The sequence below is a fragment of the Macaca mulatta genome, chromosome 9, assembly GCF_049350105.2.
Source record: "Macaca mulatta isolate MMU2019108-1 chromosome 9, T2T-MMU8v2.0, whole genome shotgun sequence".
Lineage (NCBI taxonomy): Eukaryota > Metazoa > Chordata > Mammalia > Primates > Cercopithecidae > Macaca > Macaca mulatta.
This window is the reverse complement of record NC_133414.1, coordinates 59,694,044-59,708,952: the sequence shown is the minus strand read 5'-3', so window position 1 is coordinate 59,708,952 and position 14,909 is coordinate 59,694,044. Positions and strand designations below refer to the sequence as shown.

General features: G+C 39.2%; 1 protein-coding gene across 12 annotated transcripts in view; it reads right to left on the bottom strand.

Moving 5' to 3' along the window:
- Positions 1 to 14,909, bottom strand: part of ERCC6 (ERCC excision repair 6, chromatin remodeling factor) — an 84,305-nt gene that overhangs the window by 26,394 nt on the left and 43,002 nt on the right. For all 12 annotated transcript variants that reach the window (XM_077946375.1, XM_077946380.1, XM_077946386.1 and 9 more), the window contains 3 exons: positions 11,995 to 12,130; positions 2,235 to 2,405; positions 1,578 to 1,754 (listed from right to left, as the gene is read on the bottom strand). In XM_077946375.1, coding sequence (XP_077802501.1) covers positions 1,578 to 1,754; positions 2,235 to 2,405; positions 11,995 to 12,130 — 484 coding nt within the window. The remainder of the gene's footprint in view (positions 1 to 1,577; positions 1,755 to 2,234; positions 2,406 to 11,994; positions 12,131 to 14,909) is intronic.

The following is a 14,909-nucleotide window of genomic DNA, read 5'->3' as shown; positions in this document are numbered from 1 at the left end:
TGCCCTCAGATGGTTAGAAAACAGTAACTTCAGCTGTGAATCTACATGGAAAGAGGTGCGGGAGAGGGAGGGGAGGAATAGTAAAGCCAATGTGGCAAAATGTTTGCAAAATGCTAACAATCAGTGAATCTGGGTGAAGTGTTAAGAGGGTTTTCTTGTTTGTTTGTTCTTTTAAAATTCTTACAACTTTTTGTTAAGTTTGAAATTATTTCAAAATGAATTTTTTTTAAAAAAATAGAATGGTATAATGGGAGATTGAGAGAAAGAAGAGAGTCCTTACAAAAGTTAGCTGAAAACAATTCAATCTCAAAATGTAAAAGATGTTAAAATTGTTTCTGACAATCTTTTAATCTTAAAGGTCTAAAATTCTTTTTCTAATTAAATATTCCAAAATATAAGAGCTTCTCTTTTGGTGGAAAGTCTCATCCCTGGCTCAGCCATGACCTGGTAGGCACAGGCCAACCCAAGAAGGGCTGCCGAGAAACCCTGCCTCCCATCCAGGCTGTAGCCTGCCCTACAAGCCACAAACTGCCCTGTGGCTAACTTTACCTCCTGGCATTTCTGCTTGTGACCACCCCATTCCATCAGGTGCCCGGGCCTGAAACCTCAGGAGTCAGTCAGTCATTCACAGCAAGCTTAGCCCCTACTCCATCTCCTCGATCCTATCAGCCTCCAAACCTTGTTTGTTCTGCCTAAAAATGCCACCTGAGTCTCCTGCCCCACCATCTTTCTCAGACCACCACCCAAGATCAGGTACAGGTCCTCATGGCCCTCACCCCAGTGGTTCCTGCAGGTCACTCAGTGCCAGCCTCCCTCCTGTGACTACCCTGTAGCATGACGAACCCCTGAGAACCAGCATCTTCCAGAGTCCTGCTCAGACACTTTCAGTAGCCCAGTCCTCCCCGAGTGCCACTGCTTCCCTTTCAAGGCCCTTCAGTTCTGGCATCCACAGCTTTCTAGCTATGCCCCCACAAGCATCTCCGATCCAGTCAAGTGGGTCTCTTCACTGCCCCCAGCCACATATGGTGGCTGCATTCACACTGTTGCCCTAATCAAGGATGCCCTCACCCTCCATGGCCTACAATCCCAGAATCAGGTTAAGGGCCATGTCTCATTAAATCATCCCTGAACAGTCCGATCCTCCTGGTGTTTCTAAGTTTCTCCACCACTTTATAAGATGCACTACCCCAATTTGCAGAACTAAATTACATGCTGTTCCAAATGATTTGTCCTTGTTTCATAATTTCTAACTGCTCTTCTGACCACATGTGACATCTTTTTAAAATTTGTTGTCTGACTAAAACATCCCAGGAACAATGCCAAAACTGTTTAATTTCCATTAAACAAAGAGATATTTTATTCTAGGGCTTTCCTCTCTGTGAATATTTTTCATGATATTTTAAGTAAAAAAATACGATCAAGCAAAAATAATTTTGTGATTTTTTTTAAATCAGATACCAATTTATAAGCCTGGCCATCTTTCTCACATTCTGAATGACTTGGCTACAAATTATAGTATTTAATAGGAGCATTTTAAATACTAAACTGCCAAAAGTATTATCATCCTAATATATTACCTGTACTGGGGAAGCATTTGAATATCCCCCCATGGTGATGGGGACGGAGAACTGCTCCATAAACACAGGCAACGTGCCTAACTTTCCCGGGAAGATGAAGTCAAAGAGTGACCACAGCTCTCGGAGGTTATTTTGCATTGGTGAGCCAGACAGGATGATCCGATGAGGGGTGCGAAACTATTTGAGGAAAGGAAACACCTTTTTATTAAATTTACCTTTTAGCAATCACCATTCCTACCCCAAAATGCTCCTGTGCAATATTATTTACACATTTACTCATTATTCTTGCATCATTTTGGTACTCTCTAAAACATACACATTTTATGCAATTACAAATCCTTAATTGCATTTAGATGAAAAAATTACAAAGAATTTTTTCTTATTGTTGAAGCTGAATACTATAGAGTTGGGTTTGGTTACATTCTAACAACTGGCCCCTACAAGAGACACTAAATAACGTGAACAATCAGAATTAAAGACATGATCAAGGGCAAAACAAATAAGGAGTTCTTTGCATTAACGAAAACGCATATTTTAAATTCCTTGTGCAGTTGGCACAAGAAAAGATTAATAAATGTGTTACTAAAAGCAGATCGTTTATTCTGAATTAAATATTCTTCTCCACCTGGAAATCTCCCTTGTTATAAGAGGTCATACCTGTTTGCAAGCAAGGGTGACAGCAGCATTTGGATTTCGAATTTTGTGTCCTTCGTCCAAGATCACATAATGCCAGTCATACCTGCTAATGTCATCCTGCATCAGTCGAATGTAGGAGTAAGATGTGATCAAAATTCCATGACAATGAGCAACATCTCGAATTAGTTTCTCCTAAGACCATAATAAAATGGTAAAGTCAGTTTTAAATAAGAAGTGACACCCTTTCAATCATGACACAATCTAAAGCACTTTATAAAAATGCATAAATACAAACATAACATGTACAATCATAGACATTATCAGCACTGGAAGTGTATTTGTTAACCTGGCAAGTAGTAAACAGTCATTATTGGGGGAAGGAGACTCTCAAAAAGATGACAAAGTTATAATACATATTTATATAAATATATACATATATTAAATTTTTATTTTTATTTTTTCAAAACATCCTTTGTGTCCATCCTTGTTAAAACAACAATGTGAATGGAAAATATATTAATTTAAAACAAAAGCAAGAAAATAAGAGAAAATCCAAAGACACACGGCAGACAAATCTAGGATCTCTAACAATGTATAACAGGAATTCCAGGACTAAGTGGAAAGGATATAAAAGCAATGATTTTTAAATGATAGAAAAAAAGCCAGTACAGTGGCTTACACCTGTAACCCCAGCACTTTGGGAGGCTGAGGTGAGTGGAATTCTTGAGCCCAGGAGTTCGAGACCAGCCTAGGCAACATGGTGAAAGCCTATCTCTACTAAAAAACTTTAAAAGTTAGCTGGATGTGGTGCCAAGCACCTGTAGTCCCATCTACGCAGGAGGCTGAGGTGGGAGGATCCCTTGAGCCCAGGAGGTCAAGGCTGCACTGAGCGGTGATGGCACCACTGCACTCCAGCCTGGGTGACAGTCAGACTCTGTCTCAAAAAAAAAAAAAAAAAGAAAATGATAGAAAACAATCTCCATAAATGGAGCCGAGATTTGAATCTACAGAACAAAACATCTCCCAGAGTGTCAGGCAGAGACACTAAAAAAAAAGACATATCTGTAGATGTAGCTTACTAGATGTCTGAATTCCAAAAATAAATAAAAACAGCCAGGCAAAGTGGCTTATGCCTATAATCTCAGCACTTTGGGAAGCTGAGGGAGGAGGATCTCTTGAGGCCAGGAGTTCAAGACTAGCCTGAACAACAAAGCAAGACCTGTCTCTACAAAAAATAAAAAATTAGCAGTGCATGGTGGTATACAGCTGCAGTGCCAGCTACTCAGCAGGCTCAGGCAAGAAGATCCCTTGAGCTCAGGAGTTTGAGGCTACGGTGAGCTATGATCTCACTACTGCATTCCAGGCTGGGCGATGGCGCGAGATCCTGACTCAAAAGAGAAAAATACTTTTAAAAATAAGAAGAAAGTGTCATACATTCTAGTCAGAACGAAACAGAAAAAGAAAATATTCCCTTCAGAGGAAAAGGACTGCCTGCATCAGACATCTTTTCTGCAGCACTAAAAATGTCCGAAGGCTAAGAGGAAAATCTTTACATAATTCTAAGAAGGAAAAGTGGTGACCATAGATTCTACATCAATCCAAACTAGCAGTCATGCTTGACGAAGAAAATAAACAAATTCCAGCTTCAGATAGGAAGGACTTGGAAGATCAGTCACCAACAGATTGGCTAGCTACCGTGCACTGTACCCAGACAGTGGAGTGGCGCAGTCGTGGACAGAGGAAGGCATGCACAGACGCCGTGACCTGAAGAAAGACAGCAATGCTCCCGCCTCGCATCCTCACCACAGCCCATGCTCACAGCAGCTCCCCAAGGAAGGACAGAGGGGCCATCACTAACTCCATTTTACAGATGAGGGAACTGGGGTTGGAGATGGTAACTAATGTACCAGGTCATGCAGCTGCTAAGTGGTGGAGTCAGAATTCAAATGGAGAAAGGTAGCCAAATCCAAAGCTAGTACTACTGATATTAGGCTACACTACCTCCTACTAAAATATAAAAGAAAAAATTTAAAAAGAAGATTATATGTGATATACATACCATTTCTTAAAATAAATCATTAAAGCATAACAATAAAGCCTAAATATTAAACACTTAAATATGAATGAAACTGTTAAGAAATGATCTAAAATATTAAAAGGTATATATTTTTAAGTGTTACTGTAATTCCTATTTAGTTTCATAAAAGCTGCAGTGAGATTAAGGGAAAATAAAAGCGGACTAAAAATTCCACCCTGTCCAACGGTAGAATGGGACACAGGAAATTGATAGAGTTTAATTCTTAACCATGTCAGAAAAATATGTTAAAATACATTTGTCAAAACTTTAAGCTGATTACTGAGTAACAGTTGCTACTTCCACATAAATACTAGAAAATAAATAGAATGTAGAACTCTCAAACCATTACAAGGGAAAATAATAGAAAATAGCAAAAATCAGGACAACAGAAAACAGAAAACAAGATATCAGGTTTCAGACTAAACCTGGTAACCCACCACATGACAGTGGGTTATTAACAGTGAGACATTCCGCTGGGTAAGGCAAAAACCTAGCCTTCTGTTTAAAAGAGACCCAAATCAGACTGGTACTGAAAGTTGTAATATGGGAATTATCAAAGATATATCAAAGAAATGCAAACCAAAAAAGGGCAGGATTAGCAATATAAATATGAAACAAAAAGGAGTAAATAGAAAGAGGGATATTTTATATTTTAATGGGGATGCCACAACAAGAAAAAAAAGCCATGAACCTTTACCTACCAAAAAGCGCAGCAATAAACACAAAAGCAGAGCCCTTAGAGCTGTCAAACTGACACACCCACAGCCTACCCAGAGAGCGGACCACAGCCTGAGAGAGAGTCAGATCAAAGAAAATAAAACATTTAAAAAGAGGATGCAAAGGATTTGAGTATCACCATCAGAGCTCCTTTTTACTGTGATCAGCAGCACTTTAGACTATACAAAGAATATTCATTCTTTACAAACACTCTATTAAGAAAAGATGAAATCAAAATGAGCAGTCAACTTAGCCTGCTAAAAAAGGAAAATAAGAAAATTAGTAGGATAAAAATTAGTGGGTACTAAAAAAACTGGTAGAATTGATGAAGCAAATAATAACCCTTTGGAAAGACTAAACCAAACCAACCTCTGAAAAGTAAGTCAAAAGAATAGACTGAGATGTACAGCATCAGAAATGTTAAAGGAACACAATTACAGATGTAGAGAATACAAAAGTGTTAAACAATATACATGCCACAAAATCTGAACATTCTGACAGATATGATAGCTAAAAAGTTCATTGCCAAAATGGACCCAAGAAAAATCAGACCAACAGAACGAACCAATACTGAACAATGTGAAAAAGATGTTACACTCTTCTCACCAAAAGTCTACCAGACCCAAAGGGGTTTTATGAGTAAAGTAGGAATAGATCCTATTACTGAAATTGTTCCAAAATACAGAAAAAGAATGGATTCCAAATCATTGTTACAAGGCTAGCAAACCCTGTTTTCGAAACTGACACACCACACTTACATGTGTGCATACACGCCTCTAAACTAGAGATCCACCACTTTACAGATAAAACCTAGTAATATATTAACCTAATAAGGCTTAACACAGGAATACAAGAATAGCTATCAGGAAGCCTAACATAATTCATGTAATCACAATCATCTCATATAAATTTTATAAAATTCAACATCTTCAAAAAATGGTAATTTTGTATCTTCTTAAAGAACTAGGATTAAAATGTGTTTTAATTCAACAGAGTATAAAAGGGTACAACAAGAAAGGCTAAGAAAATCTTAAGGAACAAAATAAAGAAGGGACATTGTCTTCTCATATGTTGTAATTCATGTAACATTCAAAGAGTTAATACAATTGCTGCAGAGAATAACCACAATGCCTGGACCTATTAATAATTTGACAGGTGTGTGCCATATTTTTATTACTATTATGACTACTCCTCTTCCATCTTCCCATTCACAGAATTCAACACCTGCACAATACCATATTGAAGGCCACACCTGAAAGAACCATTTCCTAACTTCTGACCTCACAAGAATACAGCAATAAACACCTTGGAGTGCACAACGGCCTTAAAAACACACATACGGGTCCTTCAGGACTCCCTCGCACCAGCCCCACTCAGCTGCTGGTGCCAGTGAAGAAGGCAGTCTGCCCAGAGAAAAACCGTCCACCTCCAGCACCTCACCTGGTCAGACCTACGACCTTTAGAAGCCAAAGCCGAAATGAATTCTGGACATCACCTAGTGTAGCTGGAGCTTTCCCATAGTTATCAAATGATACACCAAGCTTCTCAAATGTATATCACTGGAATGATGTTTAGTTTCTTATGCTTGTTTAAGGATTGAAGTTTATTTGGAAAATTCTAAATACTTTTATAGGTATAGAAATGTTAGCTATAGAAATACAAAACTTCGACTGTGTTCAGGAAGATGTATTAATGATTAACAAGAATTTAAAAGATGCTTATGTAAAAAGAACAAGAAATTGTTCAAAATGTCCCAACCGAAAATATAATCTCCACTTAGCCACTGGGTAAAACCCCATCTAAGATCATTTATTATCACCTGATTCAATCACAGAATTCTATAGCTGCCTAGACTGGAGTTTCAATAACGGTGAATTGTTGAATATTATGGACGTCTCTATCCAAACACTTAAGACAAATCATCTCGGGCGGTTTCAAATTAAAAGCTTGTAAAATATGTAACCTCTCCTAGTTTTTGCAATTAATAGGGTACATCTGCAATTAGCCTGACTTACTGAATGCAGTGCTGTTGTCATTAAAAGATGTCTGTGAAAGTGCTGCTGTTATTATGCAGGCTCAAGAGACCAATCCCTCCTAGAGGGCAAACAGTGGACTGGTGGAAAACAACAGCCATAAATCACACTGTCAGGCGGCGGGGAGAGGAGTGAAGCACAGGCACATGAAGGCCATTCACGGGAAACACGGTACAGCCGCTTCCTAGGCAGGATTTACTGCACCTGTAATTAATTAAAATTTCCTTCAAGCTAAATCTTTAATAAACAAGGATTTGTGCTGACAATAAGGAAAAAAAAAAAGGGGCTCCAGCAATACAATTTTACAACATACCTCGCAGAACAAGCCTAGCATCTATCATGTCTTCTATCAGGTGTATACACTGACTCTAAAGTTAATAGGAATGATACCACTTTGCATTCTACTATAATTCGTGCACTTAGAATGTGTCTGAAATATTTCAGATGCTTGAGGAATAATGTGGCTTTTTTTTTTTTTTTAAGTTTTTTACCCCGTCTAGCTTTTTAAAAAGCCATGTCTTTTTGCTCTAGTTTCAGAAAACAGGCCCTTTTAAAGAACGTCATGTTGACGGGAGTTTCATCGGATGGCCAAGTTTTTGTGTTATTTTCTTTTCTTTTTTTTTTTTTTGAGACGGAGTTGCCCAGGCTGGAGTGTAGTAGCACGATCTCGGCTCACTGCAAGCTCCGCCTCCCAGGTTCACGCCATTTTCCTGCCTCAGCCTCCCAAGTAGCTGGGACTACAGGTGCCTGCCACCACGCCCGGCTATTTTTTTCTATTTTTAGTAGAGACGGGGTTTCACCATGTGGCCAGGATGGTCTCGATCTTCTGACCTCATGATCCGCCCGCCTCGGCCTCCCAAAGTGCTGGAATTACAGGCATGAGCCACCGCGCTGGGCCATTATTTGCTTGTTTAACCACACCTTGCACTTCACTGTTTCCATTTGGGGCCAAATGTATCTGAACACGAGAATAAAAGGTCTAAGTGATGTTGAATGACCACGAACATTTTTGATAAAGTACATGTGTACCTTCTCTCTAGACTACATATTGAGTCAATCAGCAATGCCTCATTCAGCATCTTTCTTTTCCCAACCTCTGAGGTGAAGAGGCCTAAATATTCTTTGTTTCTAACAATAGCAAGAATTACCTGAGTAAATGTTACTATTAGGGACCACACTAAGCTCTTCATACATACATATTAACCCAAAAAGTCCTCACAAGTTTACCAAAACTTAACCATTTTACAGGTGATCAAATCAGGCTCAGAAAGGCAAGTGACTCGCCCAAGCTTGCAAAGTTATAAAACAGGAGATCCAAGATTCAAACCCTGGTCTTATAAGCACAAAACCAATGCACTTAAAATTGCATGCTCTTGTTGCTTCTCCCACTCTTATGCATCTACATGTCATGAATTGATTAAAATGAAACAAAACTCTTTAAATTACCTAAGATGTTACAGAACTACTAGAGCCTACATAGCAAAAAAAGATAGGAGAGAGACAACTGTTTCAGAACATAAGCAATTTCTCATTATATATCTTGCAATAAATTGAAAAAAGGATCCTTAATAATTAAATAAACTTTACAAGACAGTGCTAAAGATGTCACCACCTACTGTGAATTATGGGATAGGTATCACAAGACTGCCTTCTTTCATATCTCTTCATTTATTATATTTTCTTTCCCCAAGAAAACAGTTGGCTTTTTAAGGTTAGTTAAAAACATCCTTTTTTTTTTTTTTTTTTTTTTGAGCCCTAGCAACATCAAACACCTGAAATGCAGTGTTTCTGGTTGTTTTAACAACTAAATATTAATCAACTCACATGAAAGTTGCTCTATACTAGAAAAAAAGATCACAAAATATAATGAGAAAAAGGAAATCTTGAACTTTTATTAAATGAGATTTCAAGTGACCATTAGAAGAGATTCAGAAGCCTAAAAATTTCTTTATCAGATTTCATCATTTGGTTGAAACTATCAGCTGTATATTTTTTTGCATGGCTGCTGGGTGTGCATTTGACAATTCTAAATTATGCTGCCAATCAAAGACTATTAACAAAGATAACATAGCATCAAAGGGTGAGAGAGGTGGGAAGCTAAAGGGCAATCTGGGGAAGAAGAATGGTAGATGTGCTCAATTGAGAAACTGACCATTTGATATTTTTCCAAACGAAAAATTGTTTGTTTTTTTTTGTTTTTTTTTGTTTTTTTTGAGACAGAGTCTCGCTCTGTCACCCAGGCTGGAGTGCAATGGCACAGTCTAGGCTCACTGCAATCTCCGCCTCCTGGGTCCAAGAGATTCTCCTGCCTCAGCCTCCCAAGTAGCTGGGACTACAGGCGCATGCCACCACACCCAGCTAATTTTTGTATTTTTAGTAGAGACGGGGTTTCACCACGTTGACCAGGCTGGTCTCAAACCCCTGAGCTCGTGATCCACCCACCTCAGCCTCCCAGAGTGCTGGGATTACAGGTGTGAGCCACCATACGTGGCCACTTTTCAAAATTTATGTCATACCAGCTACAACAAAGCATTTGGAAAATAAAGATAATCTACTTGAATGATAAAACAATTCTGGCATTATTATTCTTTTAAATATTTCTAAACAGAAATTCTCTTCCCTTCCCTGTTCTGTCCAGCATTGAATGTCCCAATGTCAGAGTACCATTATTAAATTTAGACAGGACAGCTGGTGGGCACAGAAAGTTCACCCACTGCAAAAAGCAATCACAGCTGATAAGGAAGTCAGGCATTAGATGCTGAGTTAGAGGACGAATCACCATAAACAGAACTTTTGAAATATGAATAAGAAACACAGGCTCTATTGTAATTTAACACACATGTAAGCCAGCAGGTATGCATGTGTGGTGACAAAGATCTGCACATACAGAGAAGATTGAAGGTGCCGAGGAAGCAAATACCCCTTCAGTAGTTGAATCCAGGAACTAAAATTATGATCTTAGAAATGTCAATATCAAGGCCTATGGAAAGAAACTATTAATACATTTTCAATGTGTCATCACCACAAATAATAAGCCAATATTAACATTAATAAAAAGTAATAAACATAGCGCTTCTAAGCAAGAATATAGTTTGATACATATAAAAGTACATCTTTTTGATCTTTTGCCTAACAGTTTACATCTTTAGTGATCTAAGATACTTTATAATGGAAAAGGAACAGTAGGAAGAGAGTTAAGAGTTTGAATAAAAACACAAGAAAACTGTAATCCTGTTTTTCCTCAAAAGTTAATTAAGAATCTTCAAGTTAAAGTCCTTGGTAAACTGTAAAACACTGAAAAAATTATTAACCACCATATGTATGCATGTGTCTATGAAGGTAAAACAACCTCAGAAGGTAAAACCACTGCAACCAAAAGTGAAATATCTCTTCTTAAAAGTTTGCCCTCCAAAGTTAAGGAGGCAAATTTCACCAAGTTCACTGTCAATTCTATTTCCATAATGAGTCCATGTATGTGGTTTACATGAAGGCAGTTCTTCAAACTATGGTGACAAAGGAACTGGAGGCAAGCTATGATCCAGGTAAAGGTGTCCAATACGCACACTTTACTACTCCAAAAGAAAATGAAAGGAAGAACATTTTTTTAAATTGCCTTTATAAGACAAACATCAGCTAATGAGTCCTGCTACAGGATTTTGCAGTACAAAACACTAAGAGATGTTAACAGATAACAGAAAAGAAAAAGGAACCACAAATGCTTTACAAGGATAGTGACAGGATAGTTTAAGGTTTGACAAACCATTTAAGGTTTGACTAGACAACAATCTAAACTGTTATTATCTTCATATTGCTAAAAATCACTTCTTTTTATAACTCACAGCATTTACCCTAATTTATTAATTATCTTATCCAGTTTATTTTCCACTTATCACTTAAAATTCTGGGCAAAGTCAGTTGGTTTTAACAATAACAGTGTAAGCAAAATTCCATCTCGCCTTACTTGTGCTACCAAACCATAGATTTTTCTGAGTCACTTCTATCAAAAGCTTGCTTTTCCATGAACACAAACACAACAGGAATCCTGGAGTTTCATGGTCCCCGTGCATCTGACTCCGTGAGGCAAACACCCCATAGCCCTTGCAGCCGGCACTGCTTTCCTGGGCCCTGAGAACTCACTCAAGAGCTCAGAAGACTCAGGAAAGAAAGAACTAGCTCCTAAGAGACTGCTGCTTCTCCTCAATAACGTAACCTGCAAATTCACAGTGAAACTGTGTGATTATTATTTATTCAGCAAATGCTTATGGGTCACCTGGGATACAAAAATGAATCAGACACAGTCCCTACTCAACAGAGCTCACAGTCTGGATGGTTAGAGAGATGAGAAGAAAAAAGGAAGAACACAACGTATCTATGCTACCCACAGGTGCACAGATAAAGCTCCTTTTCGATACTGTGATGTTACCAAACTATAAGTGAAGAAATACAACTGTCAATACATGACGATCAAGGATTCGGGGAACAAAACACAACTAAAAAGCAACAACACTTGGGAAATTCTCAAAATGGAAGGTTTCTTCTTTCACTCATCAAAAACAGATTTTAAATGCATATTAACAAATGCATTTACCAATTAAGAGTTGTTATTCTACTTCCGTATCCACTTTCCTAAAACTGTTTAAAGCCGCTAATGTCCAAAGTCTCTCCTTACTGGACGCAGCCACCTGCGCAACCAGGCTTGTGCCCTGTCTGAGACGATTCATGTTTCACTGGACAATAGACATGTCACAACACCACCACAGACTGTTGGAACAATAAGACCTATATTCATAACTGTTCTGAAAACACAGAGCTCTAAAGTAAGTCAATAATAAAATAAATGCACAGGAAAAAAACAGGAATATACATTTGAGAAACACATGGATCAGAGAAAAACCAAATATGTAAAATGGAGGGCATTAAAACAAAACAAAAAGGTATTGAAATATTATGTTACCTTTTTGTGGGTATAGGAACCGGTTTCATGTAGAATTGCCACTCTGAATGGAGGCCACCACGTGTGAAATTCCTTCACCCACTGATGCATCACTGTTGTTGGACAGACAATTACAGTTGGACCCAACCCCTCAAACCTGCATCCAAACGTCCAAGAAGAAAACAACCATGAAAGAGCATATACAGTCATCAACTGCTCAAAAGATCCCCCAAAACAACAAACAAAAAACTTAGTTCAAAAAAAAATGCTAACTATGGAAATTTATTGATATTTTCTTTAAGAAAAAGTTAATGAGGTTAAAATCCAGTAAGTAAAATCTCTATAATCCCATTGATTAATTAATGGATGTAGGCGTTAAGAGAAAACACTAAATAATATATTAAGAGATATAACACCTATACTAACATAAAAGAAAATCAAACAAATATTATTTAACAAAAATACTCTTCTTTTCCCTTCTACTACAGATTAGTGAAGTTTTTATACGTTAGTGAAGTGTTTCTTAACCTAACTGAACATAACAGGATCTTAAATTTGTCTGAAGCTTTATAGTCTACCAAGAGTTTTCAACCCACAGAATTTCAATCTCGCTGCCCTAGGAAGCAAGCAGGCCAGAAATGCTCCACTGATCCTGGCTCAGAAGGCTGGCATGGCACAGGTGACACGGCTACCAGGGGACAGAGGGCTGCCTAGCAGCCAGTCTTCACTTACTGCAGCCTGTCCTCACTACACCACCCTGCCTGCTCCTCCACACCACAACAGCACCATGGAGGAGCACCGCAGTGGGTGTTCTCTCCCGGGAAGCCCACACCAACCGAGTATGAGTTAGCACTGCTGTGTGGGCAGGTGGCTGGGCAGCAAAATCAAGAGCCTTAAAGGCACTCATGCATTGACCTAGCAATCCCAATACAAACAGTTACACAATGGGATACACACTGGAGCCTTCTTTTTACTGCAGAAAAAGTGGGCGCTACCTATGTCCATAGAGAAGAGGGAAGCTGAATGAACTATCCCATTTCTTTAAAAAGCATGGGCCAGGGGTTAGGGGCACTGCCTGGATCTGAATCCCAGCTCTGCACACATTGTATGATCTCGGGCACACTATTTAACCTCTGGAAACCTCAGTTTTTCATTTTCAAATGGGAATAATAACAGTATTGATCTTATAGGGTTATTAAGAAGATAAAATCAGTTAACATCTGTAAAGTGCTTAAAACAGAACCATACAGATAATACTGTAAGATTCTGTTAAATAAGATGGAATATCATATAACTATTAAAATCATTTTGAAGAAGTTAATAAACTAGAAAAATGTTCATCATAATTTTTAAAAATTATTTATGGAATCATCCCAATTTCCTTAGACATAGGTATAGGTGGAGAAACTGGTTGTGGCCATTGTCTCAACATCCATTCCCCTCTCTCTTTTTCCTGAAGAATCAGATTTCTGCAGGTGCGCCTCCTTCTTCCTTCCCACAGACACAGTTTATGGGACTCTGACCACTGCTTGGCTCAGGAGCAGGAATCTTGACTCATCTATAACCTGTCAGTGCATGGTACCCCCCTGAAACTCTCACTAGTCCATGAAGCTGGCCTGGCAAGACTGACCAACTTTGTAAGGAAGAATTACATTCTAGGTTGGGAGAGACTTTTCTCTCCTGGTCTTTCTAGCTACATGTACAGACCAATGGTCGCTGGGTTACAGTGGTAAGGAGATCTAATGATTACAAGGAGACCTGGCCTTAGGCAAAAATTAAAGTATCTGGGTCCCTGAAGACATCACTGAACTGCTGATCACGCTGTGTCCACAGCCTCCCCCTCTGTAGGTTTCTAGGTGTACCATATATTTGTGAATGCTTAACCCAATTTGAGGCCAGGTTTCACTTAGGTGCAGTCAAATATCCCGATACATCCTACACTGTATTCCCTGTCCGCATCTGCACTCCTCCTGCCCTTCTGGGACAATGGGACAAGTGTCCCTTTTCTTGTTTGAGACCAATCCCTTTAGCTAAGCTCTTGAGCTTATATCTCCACAAGCAACGCTCCCATTAATGTAGCCAATTTATCTTCAGTCTTGCTGGAGGTTGGGTGCCAGTCAGTGCATAAGATGAAAATTAAGCAGAAGTCAAAACTAACCATGGCAACCTCTTCAACAACACTCAGCTCATGTTACAAGAGGCAACTAAAAACTGGGACTGACTGAGGGCATCACAGGGCCACACGCCTGCCTTTCACACACCTGGAACAGAGTCACTGCACTCTGCACACAGTCATCCCTCCCCTCCACTCCCTTTTCCTGCCCCACAAAGATGTTGACTGTGTGAAGCCAAATGCACATACATTACTCCACTGTATACACTATCCCCATTCTATCTCACTAATTCCCACAATTTCAATTCTAGATGCTGGTAATGCCAAATCTAGGTCTCCAGCCTAGATTTGAAGTTCACTCTTCTGAACTCCAAACCACCACACACTAGATATCTCACTGCCAATATCCCCATAGCACCACACACCATCCTCCCTTACCTGGCTGTCTCCCATCCCCATGCTTCCAAACCAATGGACAGAACTGTCTCCCACTGTCCAGGTGCCCAAATCAGAAACCTAGGCCTCTCCCTTGAGCAGACCTGCTTGCTCTCCACCATGAGCAACCTACACTGAGTTCACATCATTTTTACCTCCTGAATCCTTTCAGTCACAGTATCTCTCCACCTACACTGTTACTATGCCAGTTCCAGCCACTCTCCTCTCTCATCTGGCTTACTGCATCTTCAAGGATGATTATTTCAAACAGTAAAATTTGAATTCCTCATCCCCTCACTTCAAAGCCTCTAATGGCTGCCCACTGCTCTTGGGACAGAGATTAAACACCTGGATTTGGCCTACGAGGCGACAAAGACTGACCTCTGCT